The following is a 17,606-nucleotide window of genomic DNA, read 5'->3' as shown; positions in this document are numbered from 1 at the left end:
TTGAGGGCAATTGTTAGTCCCAATTGATGCTTGTTGAGGTTACTTTAGGATAAACAGGAATTACTTGGGTGTTTTCCATTGAGGGGTAGGTCTCATTTTATTTGCTTGAGGACAAGCAAAGGTTTAAGTTTGGGGAGTTGATAACTGTGATTTCTACATGTTTTATACACATTCTTACCAAAGCTTTGTGCATTAACTGCCATAAATTAGTCCCAAAATGCTTACAAGTTGCACTTGATTGCAGGTTTGAGCGACAAGATGACAAATACCAAAGATCGGCTCAAAAAGGAGTGAAATCTGCCAAGTGTCAAAAGACAACTGAAGTGGGGAACAAAATGACATGTGCGGTCCGCACTGATGTGTCACGCGATCGCACAGGAGAGTTCAGAGGCTGGGTTATTTCAAGGTCAACCTGCACGGTCCGTACTGCTTTGCCATGCGGCCGCGCAGGATAGTTCAGAGACCATGCAATTTCCAAGTCAAGATGCGCAGTCCGCTCTCCTTTCCACGCGGTCCGCGCCTAAGATTGTCAGAGACTTAGTCATTCAAGGCAAAAGCCCACGCGGCCGCACACCTAATCAGTGCGGTCCGCATGGATGAAGTTCAGAGAGGGTGGATTTGGACCAAAACACCCTACGCGGTCGCGCGTCACATTTGTATGGTCCGCGTCCCCAGTGTCAGAAGCAAGATATGAAGACCCAAACCTCTACGCGGCCGCACGTCATTTGTGCGTGGTCCGCGCCAGACCCTCAGGGGTATTTTTGTCCGGTTTTTCCTGTGTAGTATAAATAGGACATTTTACTTTTTAGAGGGAGAGTTTTTTTTTGTTTTTACCAGATAGCAGCTGAACTCGAGACTTCATAGTTTTAGCCTATTTTGGGCAATTTCTTCTAGTATTAATGTGGATTTGAGTAGATTAACATTGTAGTTAATTATTATGTCAATTTCATTTACTATTTCTTCAATTTCTGTTTCTATTATGGCTAGCTAAACGCATTAGCTAGGGTTGTGGCTCAACCCTAGTGTGGGTAATTAACGGATGTGATTGTTTAGTGCATGAATGATGTTGGGTATTTGTTATTGGGATTAATCTTATGTTTTCATTAAGATTTGGTGGTTGCAAACACTAAGTGTAGCGTAGTGAGTTTTGACTCTTCTTGAGAAAGAAAGTGTATGACCCCAAGATTAATTCCAACAAGAAATTGGGATGGACCCATGAGAATGGTAGTCCCAATTAACGGGTTAAACCTCGAGAGAGTAATTACCCAACTTGAACCATAAGTTGCTTGGGCAAATTGGCCTACCCAATTGGTCTCGAGAGAGTCAATTGGGCAAAATCGCTCTCTCTACCGAGAGGTGTGAGAGTGGGTGCAAAAGTGCAACGGTTATAGCATAAGTCTCATATTCATCATTCTTGCATTAGGAATCTCTACCCGTTAGTTGACCACCTAGGTACATGACACGACCCTAGTGCCTTTCTCTATATTGCATACAACTTAGAATCAATATCTTAGCCTAACTTAGCTTTAAACTTGTAGTTGATAAATTGTAGTTGATAATCTAAAGAAAACAAAAAAATGTTAGAAGATCAATTAGGAGCTAAAACATAGTTCTAGACCATACAAACACTCAACTCCAAATTGAAGCTCCCTGTGGAAAATTGACCCCGATACCACTATTGGGTAAAAGTATTAGCGCCCACTCTTCCTTAGGTTGAGTCCGCTACGATCATGGACCATCACAAATGACGTCCCACAGTTCTGAATCTTCAGCCATTATAAAATCATGCATACGAGTTTTCCACTAGCCGTAGTACTGACCATTGAATCTAGGAGATCTATAGGTTGATTGTCCTTCCTCAAAGTTAGGTGGAGCAGCCATTGAGATCCTTTCTAGGTGTTAACCTTTTAAAAAGAACCCGCTCTGATACCAATTGTTAGTTTATATGAGTTCACTAACTGTATAGAAATCTGTTCTTATATCAGTTCCCACAGTGCTAACTACTGAACCAGTGTGTAAATGAGACACAAGATTTTTACGTGGAAAAATCTCAACTCAAGGGGACAGAAACCACGACCTACACTGGTAGGATTTCAACTTCACTAACTTGTAACTACACTATTACAAGCCACTTTGTAATGACTCTATTACAAAGACTTCAATCACTCTAACTTGTAATACACTTATCACAAGCCACTTTGTCACTCACTAGTTACAAAGACTTCAATCACTCTAACTTGTAATACACTTATCACAAGCCACTTTGTCACTCACTAGTTACAAAGACTTCAACCCTATGGCTAACTCTAGTCACAATACAAACTCAGATGGTTTATGATTTAGAGTTTCCTAAAACAAAGCTTCTAATAAAGCAAGATATGAGTTATAATGAAGAACAAATAACAAAGACTCAACAAACCTACGGACTTATGATATCTTCAATCTTTAGATCTGGTCTTGAGGTTGCACCAGCTTTGTTCTTGAGAGAGGTTGTTGCTAGCACTTGCAAGAATATCACTAAAAATTCAAGTGAATAACTTGTGACTTACGCCATGTTGTTATACTACCAAAGACATCCCAAGGATGATGTCAATTCTTGGTTGGTACATGCCTCTTCCCAATGGGAATTGACTGATGCACTATCTGTTGCACTGTCGCGTGTACAATTGCAGGCAGTCACTTTCTGCAGTTGCTTTCTAGCTGTATAGTTGACTTATACTTCTGTCAGGGGAGCACCAAAGGATCAGGTCCCTAATCTGGTTCTTATGAATTTGAAGGCACACTGCCCAGATTATCTTGAGTTGATGAACTTGAATGATTGTATCAGGCATACTTCAGGTCCTTTAGCTGGTTCTATACAAAAAATTTGTTAAATCATCAAAACATAGATTAAAAGACTTTAAGCCCATCAAACAAACTAAGGGGGCTCAAATTGGAATCACATACCAACTTGAGATCCAAACTACCCTCGGGATAATGTCGATTACAAACTACCAACTCGTTGATGCTGCACCTCCTTTCATAATAGACGTGGACACATAGTTGCATCATCTTACTATATTGGCCCAGACGTTGTTATCTCTATTCATTGCGAATCAAAGTACTACTTACTCCAGCAGGCTATGATATCCCCATATTTTACAGAATAAATCACCTTGTGGTTAGCAGAGGCTTGTTGTGAATGTTACTTATACTAATTTTCAAAAGATACGATGCCCTTGTGTTAATCAGAGGCGAATCCAGGCTTTTTAACATTATGGGTCAAGTTCGAAATCCTAACAGAAGGAATTTGATTTATTGGATTTGACATTTATACTTATCTAGTGAAACTTTGTCACATATATAAAATAGGGTCCGAGCCAAAATCATTGGACTTGGATAAACCCATAAGACGTATGCTAGATCCAGGTTGGTAAATTGAATAGATTTTGAAACTCATTTGTTACATCCCGTACTTTAACGTTAGGATTCGTCGAAGTAATAACATATGAGTTGGAAGGGATTAAGGTTATACATGAAGCTATGGATGTAAGACCCTGTAAGTTTGAAGAATTTTGAAACTACTATATATTGGCTTGATATGTATTTTCTTTGAAGTAAATCATTTTTGGTAAAAGTTGATAGATACGATTTTATATGGTTGTGATAAGTTTTAAATTAAATACATGACATGTGGAAGTTTATAAATGAGATTTTATTTATTATAAGAGTAGATAGTATTTTATCATAAGAAAAGTTATCCTTTTTCCGTTTTGAAAATTTATAGGTCAAAAAGAATTTCTTTATTATAAAGATATAAATTATTTTCTCACAAGAAAAGAAGGTTATCTTTTTACCATTTCAAAAAAATTAAGCGTACGAAAACTTGTACTCTTTAGATGAGATTACGAAAATTTGAAGTTGAGAAAATATATGTATTTTTACATGGATATTTTAATAAAAAAATACATAAATAGTGTATGTATTTATTTTATATAGTACCACATGACTATGATGGTAGGTACATAAAGTGTATCAAAAATAAGTAGAATTTTAATTAATTTGAGACAACTTTTAATTACGCGGGTAATTGATTAATTATCGGGTAGCGGGATATTACCTAATTAATTATTGGATAAAGTTTAAATGCCCCAATAAGGGGATTACATGACAGCAAGCCACCTTCAAAAGAAGTGACTATTATGTGGCAAAATTATAGATATGGGACTTGGCATTCTTACAAAAATGGAAAATTGTAACAATCATCTCTCTCTTTGATCTTCTTTGAAATTCGGGAATGTATGTGTGTTAGTTGTTAGTTTGATTTCGTAAAGATTATGTGTGAGATTCTGTTTTATCATAATTGGAAATTGACAGTGCAAATGTTAGAGTCTCATGAGATAGCAGTTTGTTTAGTAGAAAACACACTAGTTGAGGAATGAATTCTAGAAATTTCCTTAGTGCCAACAACTTATAAATTCTGTTAAGATATAATAATAGATATCATTTCATATAAGAGTTGCAATTGATCAAGACCGAGTTTTGTTCTAATCACACTCTTCAGTCCTCTGTTAGTGCATTTTCAGTAGCTCTATTGTTCTGCTCAGTTGATTCTGCATATACTCGAAAGTATTTTTTTGAGCAAAGACATTAGAGATACTACATATACGAATATCATAGAAAGTATTTACATGCTACTTAGAAAGGAAAAATATGATTTTAGGGCACTATATTTGTAAAATGTTAATGCTTACTTCTCGACATGAAACTGTGCATATGATGATTGCCTTCTCTTCTCATTATCTAATTCTAATTTCGTGCAACAGCCTTAAAATTTTGTAGTTTAATGGGACATCGTATGAGATCTATCAGTTTGAGAGTGAGGCAACAGAGGGACAATGTTGGACAGCCCAAGGTAAAGGAGCCAAAGAAAAACACGTATTTGATAAAGTTTATCCGAAAGGTATGTTGATTTTTATGGCATTCCGAGAAAATCTTATTAACGTATTTCTTATGCATTTCATGCATTGCATTCATTTACACTGACCCATGGTCTATACACCACGAATGAAACGAGCAAATGCGCAAATTCCATAAATGAATCTATTCATAGAGGTATTAGAGATGTCTGTGTTCTTGAATTTCCATATGTTTTATTATTCAATCGTCTGTTCATGGGTCTCAGAAAATACGTAAATTAATAAAGTTTATTTGATGATATTAATCAGAGGAATACCGGGGCATAATGGTCTTATGACGTTCCGAGAGATTTTATTGACGTACTTCTCATGCATTGCATTCATGTACATTGGCTCATGACCAGATGGCATTATATACGCGTATATATGTAAATATATGTATATGAGATATGACATAAAATTTTACATTACGAGTATTATATATGAATACATATAGGCCTCGACGGGTCATTCCTGTGTTTACAAAGCCTCTAAGATTATAAAATGGGACAGGATACCGGCTTACCCATAAATCTGTAGCAAAACTTTGACACGTTGACTTATAGACATGGTTGTACTCCAAATGAGGTGGAGTCTTACTGATCCTTCGTTGAATGCTAACCTCGGCTATTATGAGGGTTCATCAAACTGATTGTCTATACCTGGATGCATGAATGCAGCGTCCCCAACAAAAGGACGCCAGTATGAATAATGTACCGAGTATGTAAAGCAGAACTGAAACATAGTAATAAGTCGACATTAATTAAAGACATGGAAGAAATATAGAGTAAATGATGAGACCTGTAAGTCTGGATGACTCTGTAAATCATGAAATTCTTATAGTGTTATGCATATACGTATGAATGTCATGTAGTGCATAGGTACATGTGTTCATAAATTCATCATGCCTCTAAGGGTATCCCATCATATCATCTCAGCCACCGTGGGCAAAATCATCAACGTATACCAGCTGATCAGGTGGTGGTGCGTATATAACGCCATAACCTTTTTCCATATCCCATATACATATATTTACATATATACGCGTATATAACGTCATCTGGTCATGGGTCAATGTACATGAATGCAATGCATGAGAAGTACGTCATATGACCCGTCGAGGCCTATATGTATTCATATTTTATAAACGATGGTTCATTGATATAACATTTGCCCACTTATAATTTTACATTACGAGTTGTGGCCAAATTGGCCCATGATAGTTATAAAAAGGAATGAATGATCAGTTACAAAGTGGTTCGCTCGGGCCACTACGGCACCGGGTGTCAGCCATGCCTCCCCGGATTCGGGGCGTGACATCATCAGACACAATGAAAAAAATAAGAGTAATTTCACGTATGATCATTAAACTTTATTCACTATAACAATAACATTACGAAATTATTTTTTGTCACATTAAATTAACTGAACTCGCTATAACATAGAAGCCACTAAATTTATGGATAACAGTGAAATTATAATATTATTTTCGTCACATTAAAATTATTTTGAAAGACGAAAGAGGGAGAAAAAAGAGAAAGAAGTAGTGTCCACTGCTTGCTCAATTTGTTAGAGGGAAAGTTAGAAATTTAGGACATAACACAAATCACAAAAGAAGATGAAACCGTGTTTAGTAAATTCAACATATAATTGGCAATGTTTTCTTGAAATGTTCTGGTCTCTCTGTCATTCAAACTTCCTTTCTTCTTGAATTTTCCTGCATGTTCAACTAGCCATCTTTGGTTTTTATCTATTTATAGTCACTGAACCTTTTCATGGGAATTGGACTATAGTACCAAGAATGCAAAAACATCAACTCACATAATGATGCCATAGGGAAAACGAGGAATGTTTGATATAACAGTGATTTGGTATTTTGATTTATTTTCCATAGTTCCATACATAATAAAAATTGAATTGTCGCCATCGATTATACCTCTGAGCAGAGAGTCTATACCATAGCATTGTAGTAAGTGCCACCTGGTTTCTATTAGCACGAAGGAAAAATGGTCAGAAATTAGTTTCAGGTCATTTTCAGGACAACTAGTTACATAAGAAAGCATAACTAGGGTAGTTGACTAACTTGTCAACAGTTTCTATTTCACCAGCTTCACAAATTACAGTTAGATTTTAAGTAACTTCACAATTTATCACCTTGAACAAACTTCAATTTACCTGCAAACCACTCGTTTATTTTTCCATTATTATTTAATTACTACTCCTCGTACAAGAAAATCAATCAAAATGGAAACCAGCTCAAAAATTAGTCAGATATGGATGCTATGTGCATGTGGTAGTTTCATTAGCTGCTTCATTTTCTTGATATGCCTTAAGCACAATGAGGCAGGTTATTTCAAGGCAAGAAGTGGAGAAGATGAAGGGAATATAATCCAGAAAAACAGCAAGAATAAGTGCAATATATTTGAGGGAAGATGGGTTTATAAACCAAAGGAGAGCCCATATTATGAAGCACAACAATGTCCATTCCTTAGCGAACAAGTGAGCTGCCAAAAGAATGGAAGGCCTGATTTTGACTATCAAAATTGGTCTTGGGAAGCTCATCACTGTGTCATCCCAAGGTAGAAAATTCGTTCGTTCATTTTCTTGTTTGTTGTTTCTTTAACTTATATACACTGACAATGTGGCCTGAGCCGAGAGATCTCTTGGAAACAGCCTCTTTACCTGCATAACGTAGAGTAAGGTATGCATACACACTACCCTCCCCAGACCCCACATGTTTGACTATACTGGGTATGTTATTGTTTTGTTACCTATATTGCTCGGACTCTCCAAAACAGGTGCCGCACCTGTGTCGGAACCTCCAAAAATGCACTACTTTTGGAGGATTGGCACGCACCCACCGACATTTTCAAAGAGTCCAAGCAACATAGGTTGTTGTTACACTGACAATGTGAAGAATTTTTGCACTATCACTACGTAGAAGTTAAACTCTTTTTTTCTTTTGCAAAATTTGGTGGTTCTTTTGCAGTTTGAATGGCATATATATGTTGGAGAGGCTTAGAGGAAAGAGGGTAATAATAGTTGGAGATTCACTAAACAGAAACCAGTGGGAATCTCTCGCTTGTCTTCTTTATTCTACAATTCCTCCTTCAAGGGCTCATGTTGATGTTAGGAGTGGCTCCTACAAAGTCTTTAAAGCTAAGGTAAATCAACTTAGAGACTTCTTTCCTTCACTACAAGTGCCTTCTTAGTGTAATTTTGGACATGTCTAATGGTATAATACCTGTGAATTTAGGTCATGCTTTCTTATGTTCATACCAGAAAACAATAATTTTCTGCTTTTCTAGGACTACAATGTTACTGTAGAGTTCTACTGGAGCCCATTTTTGGTCCAGTTCAAATCAAACAAACCTGGTGCCCCTAAGGTTTTGAGGCTGGAGAAACTCGATCCATCGTCTAGGCTTTGGCAAGGAGCTGATATTATGGTATTCAACACAGGTCACTGGTGGGTGCATATTGGAAAGTTGAAGGCGTAAGTCACTAAAGACCTCTCTTTTAAAAGTTTATGAGTTTTAACTTCCAGTGACACAATAAGTCACTTAAAAGATAATTATAGATACCATTACCTGAAAATAAAGACAAGCCATGTTAAAACACTCTTAACAGTATCAGTGTATATGACTTGAATCCAAAGTCTATATATACAGTTAAACCGCAAGTCCATGATGCAATTGGATGCTTATTGCATGCAGGTGGGACTTTTTCGAGTACGAGGGAAGATTAGTTAATGAGCTGAAGTTAGAATCAGCATTTGAGGTAGCAATGAGGACCTGGGCAGACTGGATAGATCAGAATGTTAACTTGAACAAAACAACAGTTTTCTTCAGAAGCATTTCTCCAGAACACAAAGCTCAAAATGGATGTTACAATAAAACACAACTCATCACTGACAAGTCCCATGCAACACATTTTTCTGAGTCACTGACGGAGATTGTTGAAAGAACATTGTCACAAATGAGAATCCCTGTAAGATACTTAAACATTACCGAGCTCTCAGAGCACCGCGTAGATGCACATCCATCAGTCTACGCCAAAAAGAAAGGAAAAGAATTGGTGAAGAGGAAATTAAAGCCACCGGAGAGTTTTGCTGATTGCAGCCATTGGTGCCTACCTGGACTGCCTGATACATGGAACAGGCTACTATATGCATCTCTGGTTTTGGATCACCCCACTGATTCCCATAGTTTATCGCATTTGGTTTCTTGAAAATCAGATATTGACTACCAGTAAGCTACATATTAGTTGCTATATCAGTACTGTAGGGAGCATATATAGCAGTAATTGTAACGTTTATGTTGAACTGTGCTGCAGAGAAAACATTTTATTATTGTGCACATTTACCTAGTTCTAAAATGTACAGGAAAACCTTGACTAACAATTTAGTTGGCCAAGTCCACATGAATCCAGAAGAGAAACTACATACTTCCAGAAATGACCAACAACCCAATATAATCCCACAAGCGGGGTCTAGGGAGGGTGGTGTGTATGCAGGCCTTACCCCTACCCTAAGGTTGTTTTCGATAGACCCTCGGCAACTCTTTGGCAATGTGATATTTGGAATGATCGAGCAAGTCCACATGACTACTGCTCGGTTGGGTTGAGACCTTAAGAAATAGGACTACATAATAGAAAATCTACTACATAGGCATACAAATCACCAACATACCCTTCCAACTCTGTGCGTTATGGCAAAGAACAAGAAGTTATCAAAAGGAGAAATTAGTCCATTTACTACAAAGAGTGCCTCCATTTGTTGACATCCAATCCAATCTAGTAGTAAGCAATCCAACAAAAGCAACCAAAATATTCCTTGGTGAATCGGCTAAAGACTTGAAGTACGTACATATTTTTAAGAAAGGGTAAAGCCAACAGACATGGAAATTCAAGGACAGATTCAGCACTTAAAAAGTATTCATATATCTTAGTAATTTATAAGAATGCCAAGATTGGATACAAGATGGCCATACCTCAGATATAGGTTGGTTTCTCCAAGGCTATGTATTATTTACTGGTTACACTACTAGAGGAACGGATTATAGATACCGTATGCAATTTTATAAAGCAATTAATGGGATTATAACATAAACAGTTGGTGCATCATCTCTCAATGTTTGTTTCTCAAGCACGCCATGCAGTAATTGGAAAAGCAACAATACTATTTACAGCATCATCATAACTACAGAATCTCCCACTCAGATTCAGGATGATCATTAGCAGATAACTTCTTAGTGTTTGAATTCATGGCAAGAACAGGCATCACCTTGTCTTCAGCTTCTTGGTTAAACAGTTGATCTCCATATAGTGCTCCAAGTTGTTCATACTCTTTCCTTGTCAAGCTCTTTCTTGTGGAGAATGCCTCCCGAAGCTTCTTCTGAGAAATTATGATAAAAACAGTCAACAAAGATCTAAAAGACACATTCAAACAATATTGACACCCCCCGGCCCCTCCTAAAACAAAAAATGAATTAAAGGAGTAAATACAAGAAAGAATATACTCCCTCTGTCCCAATTTGTCATACTTTCCTTTTTAGTTTATCCCAAAAATAGTGTCATACTTCCTTAATTTACAAATAATTCAACTTGAAACTTTCCATTTTACCCCTAATAAGATGATTTAAAGCCACACAAATGTTTACAGCTTGTTTTAGACCACAAGTTCCAAAAGTCTTTCTTTCTTAAACTCCATGCCTAGTGAAACACCACCCCATAAATTGGGATGGCGGGAGTAGTGTGCGTGTATATATAAAGAGGGGGGGGGGGGGACGGGGACGCCAACCTTGTATGACTTCTGTTTGACTGGGCCCAGTGGAACATGAATCCTGTCCCCTTCGACCATGACACATGTTTCCTCCAACTGGGATTCGTCAAATTTCTCAACAAATTCCACTTCCGACTCATTAATGTCATACTTGGACAAATCAGAAGGCAAATTATCTGACCTTCCTGTAAAAGAGTAAAATGTTGTTATAGAAATAGGTTTGAGAAAATGATAATCCTAGATACAATGAAGTAATCTGAAAGGCAGACACATGCTGGTTAGTCTCACAAACATCCCTTTGGTGCATTTGATCTTAAAGTGGATAGAATAGGAAAATGAAGACGACCTAAGGACCTTCTAAATTTTCTTTGACAGAGTGAGACATGCGGATGGGGAGTACATTTGTTTGCTGGGATGAAGGAAGAGTGATGCAAACACTGTAGTTTTCTCCAAATTCCCAAGAAAGAAGGTGAAGTGCAACTATATAATCTTATAATGGCTGACAAACCATAAATGGTCAATAGCACATACTGACTCCTCATTTTCAGGAGCACGACTGCGCATCTAACCTCCAGCAGTCCCAAGAGGTCTCAGTGTGTGGCCTTACTGAGATGAACCAACTTTTGTTAGCTGATTTAACTCCTACAGGTGTGCCGACTTAGTTCAATCTAATCTCTGTGTGACTCATTCCCGCAATCCAATGTATATTTATGCTATAATAACATGATTTTGGGTAATTAATTATAACATCTGATGAGGTACCACTTGGTATACAGTTTTCCTAGAAGTAGTACACGGCAGTCTCTCTTGATTCAGTGTTACACCGCAAAATGGGAAGGTACACACACACAATATTTCTTCAGTTTTAATTGATAACTAGAATCTGTCAATACCTTCATGGGACTCATTGATATCCTCAGTAGCAAAATCATTGTTCCGAGTATTTGTGCTAATTTCCAATCTTGTATTACAAGCCAGCTCCTTTGTACATGTATCTGTTGCCAATGTAGAAGTAAAAGAGAGCAAATAAGAAGTGAAGAAAACTGCTAGACATTATACTACAAGAGTCTGGTGAAAAAGCCACCAACTGAGATAGAGCTGGAACCTGCTTGCTTCTTCCCAACGGATTCAACTGATGCCTTGACAGACGCCGCAGAATTAGTTGAAGCACCAGCTGCTGGCACATTAGTTTCTATAGTGTGGTCACAAACATTACTTGCCGTTTCTCCATAGTCAGATCCTTTAACTGAGGCCAGAGCTGAAGTCAGAGTTACATGGTCCGATGCCATTTCAAAACCGCCTCTAACCTCAGCACTTGAAGCTAATTTAATTGCATCGCCTGATGCAAGACAGATAGCATCAGATTTCTTAGTTGGGTGGCTGTCTCTAACAATTTCTTTGATTCCATCATTTTGACGTTTATAGACTCCTCCGCTTTTGTTTTTCCCTGAGATCTCAGGAAAAATAATATTAGCAGATCTGTCTGACCAAAGAGATTAAATAGTAAATGATGAATAATCAGCACTTGTATTTTGTACCCTTGATCACTTGAGTGTCATCATTTAATTTGTTACTGAATCCTCTGGTGCTTCCCTTAAGGTTTGCTTTCAGCTTCTTGTCAATTTCATAGTGAGCATAAGGGTTCAGAGACAAGTCAGCAGCTGCGACTTTCACAGGATCAATGTTATATTGAGGATGAACATCTTGCAGCACCTCTGAATAGAATCTCTTGACATTCGTACCAACAGTGTTCACCTGATTTTCGACATATTTAACAGTGTCCTGTAATTTATCACACTCTTAGTTATGCTGATTATAACCCATTTGGTCAAAACTTAGCAGGGTCAATAACAGATAGTACAATTTTTCAGACAACAGCCAAAATAGCAACATGCAGGATGCAGAATTTCAGCTATAAGCAAATTAACTCAAGGAAGTACAAGGAAACAAGTAATATCGAACATATTTAATAATTAAATAGGGAATAGAAACTGAAAGAGTGCAGTTCACCTGGTACATAGCCTCTTCCATCTCCAAACACATAGTTTCGAACTTTTGGTATATGTTTCCAACCCATGATATAGCTTTCAAGTCCATCGTGGAATAGGTTGTCAACTTTACAGGGATTCTATCAAGTTAGTTCCGCAAGGTTTTATAGCTTCCCAGCTGCAGAAATTTCAGACAAGTTGTTGCACTATTAGAATGGACTTTCTTATGAGTTGCACACAATTATAGAGTTCTCTTGAGCTAAGTCAGCCACCAATTTCAACCTGTTTCAAGAACAATGAATTTGTTAATCAATGATGACTAATTTAAGCCGACTCAACTGCCCTCTTTCTTAACGAGACACCAAACGTCATTACCCAAAAAAATAAGGAAATGTAGTACTCCTATTTAATATGTTAAGCCTCCTTGATATTAGGAGCATACAGGATTTAAGAGTTAAGACAAATAAAGAAACTTTTCAACAGATATATTTATTTTAGTATCACCCTTACTTGCTAATGACTTCACATTAAAAGCATGACAAGCCCTCACAATTTTTCTCTTAAAGACAGATTTCTATTAGCACTTCCTTCCAAGGAAAACCACACCCTTTTTCTACGCTAATCTTTCTCAACATGTTAAGAATGCAACATAAGGATTAGGTAAGAACAGTAATAAGACCAGAATTTATCTCCTACAATTGATTGTTTGGCCGCTCAAAATTAACAATGAGCCACCCCATCAAAATCACCAAGAAGAACAAAATCAAATTCCCAACTATAAAAAAGAATACAACTGAATATCAATCTTCAGCATGAAGTTCATATTTTCCATACGCTCATAGGATCAAATTTTCATAAGCAAAATTACATACATCATGCATTTGAATCACCAGACAGGTAGAAATTATTCTAATAAAACATTTAATTATATCAGAAAATTAAAATAGCACAAACCCCTTCATTCATTATATTCTTTTTCTTCATCTTATGATATAGACAAGTTGAAAACATTATCCGGAGTAGGAAGATCGACAAATTAACAAATTGACTCAAATTGAAACATCTAAAATAGAACGTATATAGGTCCTAAACGACTAACCATCTAATAGCTATCTCATAAGCTCACCTGTTAAGTATTCCCCATGTTCCGACATTCAAAAACTTATGTCCGTTGTTTCACAAATCCAACAGCAAACCAAACTCCTCATAGAAACAGATAAGGGAACGGTATAATGTTACAGCCAAATGCATCAAAGGGGTTACTTAGCAAAGTGGCTTTTCAATGCCTTCAGCATATAAAACTCAGAACTGCTCTAAAAGACTTCTTTTTTATGGCCCTAAGAAAACTATTCTTAACAGATTAGTATGGGCAAAATTTGTGGAAAACGTTTTTCATTTAATTAAATGAACCTTTTTGGCAATAGAATATCTGCAGAACTCAAGATTCCAAAGCCATTTTGGTCATCCAAAGTCAAGAGGGTTTAAGAGCTTCCTTATTAGCCAAACCAGGCTCATACCAAGTTTCCAAGAAAAGCATTCCAAACACCTAAGAAAACAATCACACACAAAAGAGAAGAAAGCAAGCTACTTTACCTAAACCCCACAATTTCAATATCCAAAACAGCTGCATCCATCCATTTATAAGATAAGCATAAGCAAAAAAAATCAGAGCAATCCTCAGCATAGACTAAAAATAAACTATTTTTTCCCACAATTTCTTCAGAGAAAAACACCAAAAAAAAAAAAAAAAAATCATTTTTACCACGATCAAGAAGCACAGCCCAGAAAGGAGAAAGCCGTACTAATTAAAAAAATAAATCCAAAAAAGAGGGGGTCTTTATCAACAAAAAAGAAAGGAAAAAGGGAAAGACAAAAAGGGGTAGTGGTAAACAAGGAAAAATGATTAGTAGAGTTGAAGTAGAGGAACTTACGTAGTAGCAAGAAGCAGAAACCAACAATTATTTCAGCGGAATACAAAAAGAATCAAGTTTTTACAAGAAAGGGATTCCGAACAAAAAGTAGAAAATACGAAGTGGGATAGAGAAACGGAGTGGGTAAGAGAGTTTTCTTGAATAGGAAAATTCTGAAACGTACACAGAGTTGAGTTGAGACGGACTTCACATAGTTTTCTTCTACATGGATTTTTGACACGTGTGCGCAAAAAGAAAATGAATGACACTTCTCTATCTAAAAATAATATAATCACAAACATTTTATTTTAATTTAATGAGAAGTTTTAATGTATATTTTATAATATATTGTTTCAAACACAAATTTCGAAAGTTTTATCTACATTAAAATGTTAATGTATATTTTAATTTTTTTTCTTGATTTTCGCACTGAATCAAACTATATAAATTAAAATGAAAGGTCTTGATTAGTATATAAGATATTAGTATTTTGTAAAAAAAAAAAAGAAATATTGAAGTAAATTTGAAAGAAATATCCCATCATTTTCAAATTCAAATAATTTAAAATTTTTGAAAAGATTGCATAAGGTTGCTAATACATTTACAAACGCTATAAATATAAATAGTGAAAGGAAAATTTATTTTTCTGTATTTGTATTGATTTAATAAAAGAAGCAAAAAAGGGTAAAGGATCATCCTACTGGTTAATCCAATTCAATCGATTTTTTTCACTCTACAAAGTTCGTTTTGAAACCTTTCTTTCAAAATAGAAAATTTATTGACATATTGACAAAGCTTATTTATATTCGTGCCTTTTTTGGGGCCCTATCACCCATATCAACATCAAGTAGAATGGGGATAATTATTCTAAGCAGTGGTGTCAAATGATATTTAAAAACCGACTAAACCGACCGAACCGTATCGTATCGAATTCATTTTTAGGTTTCTTTTAATAAAACCGTAGGTTTTTATATAAATCTATAACCGTACCGATAATTAGGGTAGGTTTTTTATTTTATGAAAATAAACCGAAAAAAACCGAACCTTACCAAATAAATTTACATGTGAAAAATATATTTATATATGAAAAGATGCATAAGTACCCCATGACCTATACCTGAAATCCCAACTGCACATTTTTTCTTTGCGGGAATCCCATTACTCTCCCCCCCCCCTAAACTTATTTTAAATGGAATTATTTGCACCCTTAATGTTGACGTGGCAGAGTGTGTGTATTTCACTCTCCCTTGGGAGAGTGAGAAGAAGGAAAAAACGATTTTTTAGATTATTTTTTATTTTTTATTACCATTTTTTCTTACTTTTTTTTTTCTTTTTCTTTGTCTTTTTTCTTTTACTTTTTTTTCCTTTCTTCTCTAATTCCGGCGGATATTCATTCACCGGTGACTTTGTCTAACGGTTTTTCTTCTATTTTTTCTTTTCACACAAAAATTAAACTCTCAAAAAGATCTATTCATAAGCAAAGCAAAATACACTCAGAATTGGGGGAAAAATTCATCATCGGAAAACTTTCCCACGCCGGAAAAAAAATGATGTATTGAAATTTTAGCTGGAAAAAGTTTTCTCAGCTTACATTCAATTTTATTTCTTTTGCTCTTCCTCCCACACATAAATTATACTTTCAAAAAAAATTATATATATATATATAAAACAAAACACACTTAGATCGGGATAAAAATCTGTTGTCGGAAAAAAAAAATCGCCGGAAAAAATGGTGTTTGTGAAATTCCGACGGCTACCATTTTATGCCGCCGGTGACCAAAACAAAAATAAAGAGAATGAAATAACAAAATAAAAATGAGAATAATAAGAAATAAGAAAAAAGGATAAGAAAAAGAAGAAAGAATAAAAAAAGTACTAAAAATATATGTGGGGCGCGTGTATCTCACCACTTGCCAAGAGTTTGGTTGTCATCGTTAAGGATGCAAATAATTACATTTAAAATAAGTTTAGGGGGGTAATAGGATTCCCGCAAAGAAAAAGTGTGTAGTTGGAAATTCGAGTATAGGTCAGGGGGTACTTATGCATTTTCCCTTTATATATTAAGTTTAAAAATAATAAAACAGTAAATTTTCCTTGGGTCTTAGAATTATGAAAATAATTACAAGTCAAAAAGTAATAAACTCAAAATCATAATTTCCAAACCTATTATGCTACTCTCATTGAAACTAAATCATTTCCAACATATTCACTAGCAAGATACAAGGTATTTGTATCGATTATGAGTAGCAAACTACAATGTATTGATTACGTTTTATTTCGTATGATTTAGATTTATCTTTTTGAATATTTAATCTTGTATAGACTTTATTCTTGAGTATCAGACCCATCTTCGTTAATATCTTTCCACTCTAGTGCTTTATATTTTCTTTATATTTATTTGTTTAGTTTCTTTTACGTTGTTGTAGAGTAGTTAATGGATCTATACTCTAGCCATCTTTCATATTTTCTTAATTCATAACCCTTAAAAATTTAAAAATATCTAAAGAATTTTGCTAAATTCTATAAAAGTACGTATGCTATTGCATTTTACTTCTACTACTGATTTTTATATGACATTTTAAAAAATACCGAAAATAAACCGAGCCGTACCGATACCGACGAGAAACCGATATGATTGTGACGGTTTCGAAAAGTGTAATATTGATTATACATAATAGAATAACCGAAAAATTAGTATGGTGTAAAATTTATAAAATAACCGACCGAACCGAACCATTGACACCCCTAATTCTAAGGATAAGATTCAAGTATTGAAGCATGAATCTTGAAATTTAGGGAAAAATAATTTTATCATCTTCCTAAATTAATAAATTCATTCAAAACTAATTATTCCTTCACTTGAACAATAAAGAAACATTTGAAATTGGTGAACAAGAATGCGTCTTAAAAGCGCACTTGCAAATCAACTAATTTAGAAGATCCACTTGCTCAAAAGTCAACTGGAGCCCAAAAGGAAATATTTTTATAACAG

The 17,606-nt window shown here is 35.6% G+C and overlaps 2 protein-coding genes across 5 annotated transcripts; one reads left to right on the top strand and one right to left on the bottom strand.

Annotated features, from left to right (window-relative positions):
• The first annotated feature begins 8,017 nt into the window (after nucleotides 1–8,017).
• On the top strand, nucleotides 8,018–9,443 carry LOC104234496 (protein trichome birefringence-like 1). Its single transcript, XM_009788066.2, has 3 exons — nucleotides 8,018–8,101; nucleotides 8,246–8,430; nucleotides 8,651–9,443. The coding sequence occupies exons 2-3, from the start codon at nucleotides 8,381–8,383 to the stop codon at nucleotides 9,162–9,164; spliced, it is 564 nt and encodes a 187-aa protein (XP_009786368.2). The 5' UTR covers nucleotides 8,018–8,101; nucleotides 8,246–8,380; the 3' UTR covers nucleotides 9,165–9,443.
• Nucleotides 9,444–9,851: 408 nt separating this feature from the next.
• Nucleotides 9,852–14,802, bottom strand: LOC104234494 (uncharacterized). 4 transcript variants are annotated; one of them, XM_009788062.2, is made up of 8 exons: nucleotides 14,636–14,801; nucleotides 14,298–14,328; nucleotides 12,727–12,986; nucleotides 12,255–12,498; nucleotides 11,822–12,163; nucleotides 11,610–11,711; nucleotides 10,735–10,901; nucleotides 9,852–10,329 (listed from the first exon to the last, which is right to left on the bottom strand). In XM_009788062.2, exons 3-8 carry the CDS (start codon nucleotides 12,811–12,813, stop codon nucleotides 10,135–10,137), a joined length of 1,137 nt encoding a protein of 378 aa, XP_009786364.1. In that variant the 5' UTR covers nucleotides 12,814–12,986; nucleotides 14,298–14,328; nucleotides 14,636–14,801; the 3' UTR covers nucleotides 9,852–10,134. The 4 variants fall into 4 exon arrangements, with proteins under 4 accessions (XP_009786364.1, XP_009786367.1, XP_009786362.1 ...); XM_009788065.2 differs by lacking the exon at nucleotides 14,298–14,328 and having other exon boundaries at nucleotides 12,727–12,882; nucleotides 14,636–14,802; XM_009788060.2 differs by lacking the exon at nucleotides 14,298–14,328.
• Nucleotides 14,803–17,606: the final 2,804 nt, after the last annotated feature.

This window comes from Nicotiana sylvestris, chromosome 7, assembly GCF_000393655.2.
Source record: "Nicotiana sylvestris chromosome 7, ASM39365v2, whole genome shotgun sequence".
NCBI classification, from domain to species: Eukaryota; Viridiplantae; Streptophyta; class Magnoliopsida; order Solanales; family Solanaceae; genus Nicotiana; species Nicotiana sylvestris.
This window is presented reverse-complemented; position numbering and strand designations above follow the sequence as displayed.

Coding starts and splice junctions, on each gene's coding strand:
- LOC104234496 (XM_009788066.2), top strand. CDS start 8,381: ATGGTATTCAACACAGGTCACTGGTGGGTGCATATTGGAAAGTTGAAG. Junction 8,431..8,650: donor CATATTGGAAAGTTGAAGGC/GTAAGTCACTAA, acceptor TATTGCATGCAG/GTGGGACTTTTTCGAGTACG.
- LOC104234494 (XM_009788065.2), bottom strand. CDS start 12,813: ATGGACTTGAAAGCTATATCATGGGTTGGAAACATATACCAAAAGTTC. Junction 11,712..11,821: donor CGTTGGGAAGAAGCAAGCAG/GTTCCAGCTCTA, acceptor CATTGGCAACAG/ATACATGTACAAAGGAGCTG. Junction 10,330..10,734: donor TCAAACAGAAGTCATACAAG/GTTGGCGTCCCC, acceptor ATAATTTCTCAG/AAGAAGCTTCGGGAGGCATT.